The sequence below is a fragment of the Apteryx rowi genome, unplaced genomic scaffold (assembly GCF_003343035.1).
Source record: "Apteryx rowi isolate R43461 unplaced genomic scaffold, aptRow1 scaffold_1414, whole genome shotgun sequence".
In the NCBI taxonomy this organism is placed as follows: Eukaryota; Metazoa; Chordata; class Aves; order Apterygiformes; family Apterygidae; genus Apteryx; species Apteryx rowi.
The window spans coordinates 50,817-59,750 of NW_020447658.1; the positions used below are offsets into that span (position 1 = coordinate 50,817).

Genomic DNA, 8,934 nt, shown 5'->3' on the forward strand with positions numbered 1-8,934 from the left:
ATCCGCCGGCCCCAACGCCCACGGCCCCGACAGCGGGTGCGGAAAGGGAAGAGCAAAATGAGGTTTTTTTTTTCTGCAGAAAGCAGGGGGAATCGCAGCTGTGCGATGGGGCGCGACGTCCCCCAGGGTCCTTTGCACCGTGCACGGCCCGTCTGTGTCCCAGTAACTCATGAAATGGGGAAGAAATCAGGGAGCAAAAAGGAGGGTTTCTGCAAAAAAGCAGGGGGAATTGCAACCGTGCAATGGGGCAGGACGTCCCTGGGGCTCGTTGCACCATGCATGGCCCGTCCTTGCCCCAATAACTCATGAAATGGGGAAGAAGTCAGAGAGCAAAAGGAAGGTTTTCTGCAGAAAGCAGAGGGAATCGCAGCTGTGCGATGGGGCGGGACGTCCCCCGGGGCGCCGTTGCACCGTGCACGGCCCATCCTTACCCCAAAATCTGCACAAGGGAAGAAGTCAGGGAGCAAAGATGAGGGTTTCTGCAAAAGGCAGAGGGAATTGCAACCGTGCAATGGGGCGCAATGTCCCTGGGGCTCGTTGCACCGTGCACRGCCCATCTCTGTCCCAGTAATTCGTGAAATGGGGAAGAAATCAGGGAGGAAAAGGGAGGGTTTCTGCAAAAAGCAGAGGGAATTGCAGCTGTGCAATGGGGTGGGACATCCCCCGGGGCGCCGTTGCACCGTGCATGGCCTGTCCTTGCCCCAAAATCTCTTGCAAACAGGGAAGAAATCAGGGAGCAAAGATGAGGGTTTTCTGCAGAAAGCAGAGGGAATTGCAACCGTGCAATGGGGCGCAACGTCCCCAGGGCTCGTATCACCGTGCACAGCACGTTCTTGCCCCAAAATCTTTTTCAAACAGGGAAGAAGTCAGGGAGCAAAGATGAGGGTTTTCTGCAGAAAGCAGGGGGAATTGCAAGCTGTGCGATGGGGCGCAATGTCCCTGGGGCTCTTTGCACTGTGCACGGCCCATCCTTGCCCCCAAAACTCTTGCAAACAGGGAAGAGATCAGGGAGCAAAAGGGAGGTTTTCTGCAAAAGGGCAGAGGGAATTGCAGCCGTGCGATGGGGCACAACGTCCCTGGGGCGTGTTGCACCGTGCACAGCCCATCCTTGCCCCAAAATCTCCTGCAAACAGGGAAGAAGTCAGAGAGCAAAAGGGAGGGTTTCTGCAAAAAGCAGAGGGAATTGCAGCTGTTCAATGGGGTGCAACGTCCCCCGGGCCGCGTTGCACCATGCACAGCACATCCGTGTCCCAGTAACTCATGAAATGGGGAAGAAATCAGGGAGCAAAAGGGAGGTTTTCTGCAAAAAGCAGAGGGAATTGCAGCCGCGCGATGGGGCGCAGCATCCCTGGGGGGCTCGTTGCACCACTCAYGGCATGTTCTTGCCCCAAAATTTCCTTCAAACAGGGAATAAGTCAGGCAGGAAAAGGGAGGATTTCTGCAAAAGGGCAGAGGGAATTGCAACAGTGCAATGGGGTAGGAGGTCCCCAGGACTCGTTGCACCATGCACGGCCCGTCCTTGCCCCARAATCTCCTGCAAACAGGGAAGAAATCAGGGAGCAAAAGGGAGGTTTTCTGCAAAAAGCAGCGGGAATCGCAGCCGCGCGACGGGGCGCAGCATCCCCGGGGGGCTCGCTGCCCCGCGCGCGGCACCCAGACCTTCCCCGCTCTGCCCCRCAGCCTGCGGCGAGAGCACCATCTCGCCGCCCGAGGTGCGCGTCCTGCACTCCACCTCCTGCAGCACCCGGCCCGGCGGCGACTCCGTGGAGCTGCTGTGCCTCGTCTCGGGCTTCGCGCCGGCCGCCGTCGTCGTCGAGTGGCTGGTGGACGGCGTCCCGGGGCTCCTGCTGGACACGCTCAGCCGGCCCCGGCGCCAGGAGGGCGCCTCCACCTACGTGCTCTCCAGCCGCACCAACGTGTCCCACGGGGACTGGCTGGAGGGCAAGACCTTCACCTGCCAGGTGAGGCACACCGCCTCCAGCACCGTCGTGCAGGACCACGCGCGCCACTGCGGAGGTGAGGCAGCGCGGGCGGCCCGGCCGCGGCTCCGGGGGAAGGCTGCGGGATTGCGCTGCTGTGGGGGCTTGCAATGGTGCAGGGGCTTGCGATGATTTAGGATCTTGCAATCATTTGCAATCTTGCAGTGGTGCACGCGCTTGCAATGATGCCCAGGCTTGCAATCATTTGCGATCTTGCAATGATGCCCAGGCTTGCAATCATTTGGGATCTTACACTGATGCCCAGGCTTGCAATCATTTGCAATCTTGCAATGATGCCCAGGCTTGCAATCGTTTGGGATCTTACACTGATGCATGAGCTTGCAATGATGCCCAGGCTTGCAATCATTTGCAATCTTGCAATGATGCCCAGGCTTGCAATCATTTGGGATCTTGCAATGATGCCCAGGCTTGCAATCATTTGCGATCTTGCAATGATGCCCAGGCTTGCAATCATTTGGGATCTTGCACTGACACATGAGCTTGCAATGATGCCTGGGCTTGCAGTGATGCCTGGGCTTGCAATCATTTGGGATCTTGCACCGATTAACGAGCTTGCAGTGGCGCCGGGGCTTGCAGTGCTGCAGGGCCTTGTGATGGTGATGGGCCTCGCAATGGTGCGAGGCTTTGCGACAGTTTAAAGGCTTGAGAAGGTGCAAGGGCTTGCAACGATGATGGGGCTTGCAATGATGATGGGGCTTGCAAAGGTGCAAGGGTTTGCAATGACGATGGGGTTTGCAAACGTGCAAGGGTTTGCGAGGGTTTGCAGACGTGCAAGGGCTTGCAATGATGATGGGGCTTGCAATGATGATGGGGCTTGCAAAGGTGCAAGGGTTTGCAGTGACGACGGGGTTTGCAAACGTGCAAGGATTTGCAATGACAATGGGGTTTGCAGACGTGCAAGGGTTTGCAAAGGGTTTGCAGACGTGCAAGGGTTTGCAAAGGGTTTGCAAAGGGTGCAAGGGTTTGCAAAGGGTTTGCAAAGGGTTTGCAAAGGGTTTGCAGATGTGCAAGGGTGTGCAAAGGGTTTGCAAAGGGTTTGCAAGGGTGCAAGGGCTTGCGAAGGCGCAGGGCCTTGCACCGGCGTGCGCCCCTCACGCCCCCGCTCCCTCCCTCCCTCCCCCACCGCCTCGGCAGGCGCCGAGGGCCGCTGCACCAGCAGCATCGTCACCTACGTGCTGCCGCCCAGCCCCGCGGGGCTCTACGTGCGGCAGGACGCGGCGCTGCGCTGCGTGGCCGTCAACCTGCCCAGCGACAGCGGCCTCCAGGTCACCTGGACCCGCGAGAAGGCCGGCGCCCTGCACCCGGAGCCGCTGGAGCTGCACGAGCAGTTCAACGGCACCTACACGGCCAGCAGCGCCCTGGCCGTCAGCACGGCCGACTGGGAGTCCGGCGAGCGCTTCACCTGCACCGTGAAGCACGAGGAGCTGCAGGTGGCGCTCGTCAAGTCCATCGCCAAGCGCTCAGGTGGGTGCGCGAGCGAGGCTGCCCCGATGCCTTCCCCAAGCGCGTCCTCCCGCCCCGTTGACGTTGCCACCTTGATGCGTTCTCCAAGTGCATCATCCCACCCCGTTGACATTGCCACCTTGGTGCCTTCTCCAAGCGCGTCATCCTGCCCCGTTGACGTTGCCTCCTTGGTGCCTTCTCCAAGTGCATCATCCTGCCCCATTGACGTTGCCTCCTTGGTGCATTCCCCAAGTGCATCATCTCACCCCGTTGACATTGCCTCCTTGATGCCTTCTCCAAGTGCGTCATCCTGCCCCGTTGACGTTGCCTCCTTGGTGCCTTCTCCAAGTGCATCATCTCACCCTGTTGACGTTGCCACCTTGGTGCCTTCTCCAAGTGCATCATCCCGCCCCGTAGACGTTGCCACCCCGATGCCTCCTCCAAGTGCATCCTCCACCCTGTTGACATTGCCTCCTCCACCCCGTTGACGTTGCCACCTTGGTGCCTTCTCCAAGTGCATCATCCTGCCCCGTAGACGTTGCCACCCCGATGCCTCCTCCAAGTGCATCCTCCACCCTGTTGATGTTGCCTCCTTGATGCCTTCTCCAAGTGCATCATCCCGCCCTGTTGACATTGCCTCCTCCATCCTGTTGACATTGCCTTCTCCACCCCGTTGGCGTTGCCTCCTCCACCCCCCCGTTGACGCTGTCTTCTCCGTCCTTGCAGGCAAGGTCTCGGCGCCCAGCATCTTCCCCCTGCTGCCGCACGCCGAGGAGCTGTCGCAGGCCGAGGTGAGCCTCACCTGCCTGGTGCGCGGCTTCTTCCCGGAGAACATCGACGTCAACTGGCTGAAGGACCACAACGCGGTGGCGCCCGGCGCCTCCATCACCACGCCGCCGCTCCGCGAGCACCCCGGCGACTCGACCTTCTTCGTCTACAGCAAGCTGACGGTGCCGCGGGCCAGCTGGGAGGACGGGTCCTCCTACGCCTGCATGGTGGTGCACGAGGCGCTGCCCATGAAGTTCACCCAGCGCACGCTGCAGAAGGCGCCCGGTAAATAGGCGCCCGTCCCGTCCGTCCCGTCCCCGCCGCGCTCGCTTGGCCGCCTGTAAATAACCTCTGTGGCTCCCYGCCGCCTCCTCCTCCCCCCGCCCCAGCCCCTTCCTCCAATAAAGCCGAGCAGCCTCGTCCCGCACCGGCAGGTCTCCGCCAGCGTGGTGTCTTTGCCGGGGGCCACGGTGCCGAGAGGGGGGGAGGTGGGAGGCGTCGCAACGCCGGGGCGGGGGGGGGTGTTTGTTAACACGGGGGCACGTTTGCAACCTGGGAAAGTTGGAGATGTTGCAACCTGGTGGCACATTTGCAATTCAAGAAGGTTGGAGACGTTGCAACCTGGCGGCACATTTGCAACCCTGGGGCAAGTTTGCAACACGGGGGCATGTTTGCAACCCGGGAAAGTTGGAGACGTTGCAACCTGGGGACACGTTTGCAACCTGGGACCATGTTTGCAATTCGAGAAGGTTGGAGACGTTGCGACCCAGGGGCACATTTGCAACCCAGGGGCAAGTTTGCAACCTGGGGGCACGTTTGCAACCCGAGGGCACATTTGCAATCCAGGGCCACATTTGCAACCTGGGAAAGTTGGAGACGTTGCAACCAGGGGGCACGTTTGCAATTCGAGAAGGTTGGAGACGTTGCAACCTGGGGGGCACATTTGCAACCCCAAGAGGTTGAAGACGTTGCAGCCTGGTGCCACATTTGCAACCTGGGGCCACGTTTGCAATTCGAGAAGGTTGGAGACGTTGCAACCTGGGGCCACGTTTGCAACCCCAAGAGGTTGGAGACGTTGCAACCCCAGGGCCACGTTTGCAACCCCGGGGGCACGTTTTCAACACGGGGGGGGGGGACACCTTTGCACCCCCAGAGAGGTCGTGTAGACGTTGCAACCAGGGGAGGGGGGGGGGCAAGTTTGCAAACCCAGGGGCACCTTTGCAACCCCGAGGTGGTTGGAGATGTTGCAACCCGGGGGGGGGGGCACGTTTGCAACCCCGGGAGTTTGGGTTTGCAAAGCCCCCGCCGGGCGGATGGACGGACGGGCGGACACGGCCCCGGGACTGCCCGCACGCACCCCGGCTCTCCAAAACATGCCGGGATGGAGAATCCCTCCAGGTTTTCTCCCCAAAACACCTGGTGATGAGGGCGAGAAGCCCCCRGAGGGCTGGAGATGGGCAAGACCTCGCGTCTCCCCATCCCCGTCTCCCCGAGGCACCGCGCCACACGCGCAAATGGGCCACAAATGCCCGATTTTGGCCCGGCCCGACCTCCAAGGCAGCCCGTGGTGGGTCTCTGTCCCTCCGTCCATCAGCCCTGGGGGTCCCCCAGACCCTCCTCCTCTCTGGAAGAGGGTCACCAGCCATGGTCCCCTCACCCCTGGGGATGGACCACGGCTGGCGAGAGGAGGGAGGGATGATGGAGGGGGATTGGGAGGTGGGGGGAGACGCTTGAGCGGAGGGTGGGTTGGTTGGATGGTTCATTGGATGGTTGGTTGATTGATGGGTTGGTTGGTTGGTTGGTTGGTTGGATGGTTGGTTGGTTGGTTGGTTGGATGGATGGTTCATTGGTTGGATGTTTGGTTGATTGATGGGTTGGATGGTTGGTTGGTTGGATGGTTGGTTGGTTGGATGGCTGGTTGATGGGTTGGTTGATTGATGGATTGGTTGGTTGGTTGGATGGTTGGTTGGTTGGATGGTTGGTTGATTGATGGGTTGGATGGTTGGTTGGGTGGTTGGATGGTTGGTTGATGGGTTGGTTGGTTGATGGGTTGGTTGGTTGGTTCATTGGTTGGTTGGTTGATTGATGGGCTGGTTGGATGGATGGTTCATTGGTTGGATGGTTGGTTGGATGGTCTATTGGTTGGTTGGAGGGTTGGTTGGTTGATGGGCTGGTTGGACGGACGGTTCATTGGTTGGTTGGTTGGTTGGTTGATGGGTTGGTTGGTTGGACAGATGGTTCATTGGTTGGTTGGTTGGTTGGATGGTCTATCGGTTGGTTGGTTGATGGGTTGCTTGGCTGGATGATTAATTGGTTGGTTGGGTGGGTGGTTGATGGGTTGGTTGGGTGGATGGGTGACTTATTGGTTGCTTGGTTGGATGGTTGGGTGGTTCACTGGTTGGGTGGTTCACTGGTGGGATGGTTCCTTGGTTCACGGGTCGCTTGGCTGGGGGGGACGGAGGTCGACGGGTGCGTGGCCAGTTGGGCAGGGATGGTCGGTTGGTTCCTTGGAGAGCACGGAGATGCAGGGGTGGCTGGTTGGGGCATGTGGAGATGGAAAAGGGGGTGGTTGGATGGTCGGCTGGGAAGAAGGACGGATGGATGGTTGGGAGGACGGATGGTTGGGTGGTCAGTTGGGAAGAAGGATGGTTGGGTGGTTGATAGGAAGGATGGACGGATGGATGGTTGGGAGGACGGATGGTTGGGTGGTCAGTTGGGAAGAAGGACGGTTGGGTGGTCAGTTGGGAAGAAGGACGGTTGGTTGGGAGGACAGATGGGTGGATGGTTGGTCGGACCGTAAAGAGATGGAGGGATGGATGGAGGGATGGAAGGATGGAGGGATGGAAGGATGGGCAGGTGGGTTGATGGGTGGATGGAGCGAGGGGGGGAGGTATGGTTGGATCGCTGGAGTGTGTAGAGATGGAGAGGTGGAGGGATGGATGGAGGGATGGATGGAGGGATGGATGGTTGGTTGGCGTGTATGGAGATGGAGAGATGGATGGAGAGATGGATGGATGGAGGGAGGGATGGATGGAGGGATGGATGGAGGGGTGGGTGGAGGGATGAATGGAGAGATAGATGGAGGGATGGTTGGTGTGTAGAGAGATGGAAAGATGGAGGGATGGATAGAGCAATGGATGGAGAGATGGACAGAGGAATGGATGGAGGGATGGCTGGAGAGATGGATGGAGGGATGGATGGAAGGATAGATGGAGGGATGGCTGGAGGGATGGCTGGAGGGATGGCTGGAGAGATGGATGTAGAGGTGGATGGAGGGATGGAGAGACTGATGGAGGGATGGATGGAGAGATGGGTGGAGGAATGGATGTAGAGATGGATGGAGAGATATCTGGAGAGATGGATGGAGGGATGGATGGAGAGATGGAGGGATGGATGGAGAGATGGGTGGAGAGATATCTGGAGAAATGGATGGTGAGATGGATGGAGGGATGGATGTAGAGATGGAGGGATGGATGGAGAGATGGGTGGAGAAATGGATGGAGAGATGGATGGAGGGATGGATGTAGAGATGGAGGGATGGATGGAGAGATGGACAAGGGGATGGATGGAGAGGTGGATGGAGAGATATCTGGAGAAATGGATGGATGGATGGATGGAGAGATGGATGGATGGATGGACGGATGGATGGATGGATGGATGGATGGATGGAGGGATGGATGGATGGCTGGACAGATGGACGGATGGATGGATGGATGGATGGAGGGATGGATGGATGGAAGGATGGATGGACGGATGGCTGGAGGGATGGATGGATGGACGGATGGATGGAAGGATGGATGGACGGATGGACGGAGGGATGGAAGGATGGATGGACGGATGGATGGAGGGATGGATGGATGGACGGATGGATGGAAGGATGGATGGACGGATGGAAGGATGGATGGACGGAGGGATGGTGGGGCGGACGGGGGCCCCGGCGCCCCCCGGCCCCCTCGGCCCTGACGCCCTTCTGCCCCCGGCGCAGAGCTGGCCATGGCGGAAGCCACCTGCTCCGAGGAGGGCGACAAGGAGCTGGACGGGCTCTGGGCCACCATCGCCGTCTTCATCACCCTCTTCCTCCTCAGCGTCTGCTACAGCGCCACCGTCACCCTCTTCAAGGTGAGCCGTGGGGCGGGCGGCGGTGGCGGTGGGGGGCTGCCCCATGGCTGTGTCCCCCCCCCCCCACAAGCTCTGCCCCACGGCTGACGCCCCCCACGTTGCAGGTCAAGTGGTTGTTCTCCACCGTGCTGCAGCTCAAGCAGGCGCGCGGCTCCGTCTACCGCAACGTCATCAAGGACGCCGTCTAGCCGCCCCACAAGTGGCTGCCCCACAAGTGCCCCTCCCCCCCACAGCGGCGACGCGGGACCTGGCAGTTCTGGGGGGGTTTCGGTCCCCCCCCCCCAAAAAAAACACGACCCCCGACGGGGACCCCCGTGCTGGGGGGGCAATAAACGTGGCCACGTGTCCGTCTGTGGGGCGGCGCTATGGGGCTGGGGAGGGTGTCGCTATGGGGCAGCAGAGGGAGTCGCTATAGGGCAGGGGAGGGAGTCGCCATGGGGCTGGGGAGGGAGTCGCTATGGGGCAGCGGAGGGAGTCGCTATGGGGCAGGGGAGGGAGTCGCTATGGGGCTGGGGAGGGAGTCGCTATGGGGCAGCGGAGGGAGTCGCTATGGGGCAGCGGAGGGTGTCGCTATGGGGCAGCGGAGGGAGTCGCTATGGGGCAG

The 8,934-nt window shown here is 60.1% G+C and overlaps 1 gene segment (V, D, J or C); it reads left to right on the forward strand.

Annotated features, from left to right (window-relative positions):
- LOC112962119 overlaps positions 1 to 8,657 on the forward strand; it is an 11,909-nt gene extending 3,252 nt beyond the window's left edge. The window contains 5 exon segments of the C gene segment in view: positions 1,681 to 2,016; positions 3,135 to 3,464; positions 4,170 to 4,496; positions 8,197 to 8,330; positions 8,435 to 8,657. Of these exon segments, the coding sequence occupies positions 1,681 to 2,016; positions 3,135 to 3,464; positions 4,170 to 4,496; positions 8,197 to 8,330; positions 8,435 to 8,518 (1,211 nt within the window).
- The last annotated feature ends 277 nt before the right edge of the window (positions 8,658 to 8,934 follow it).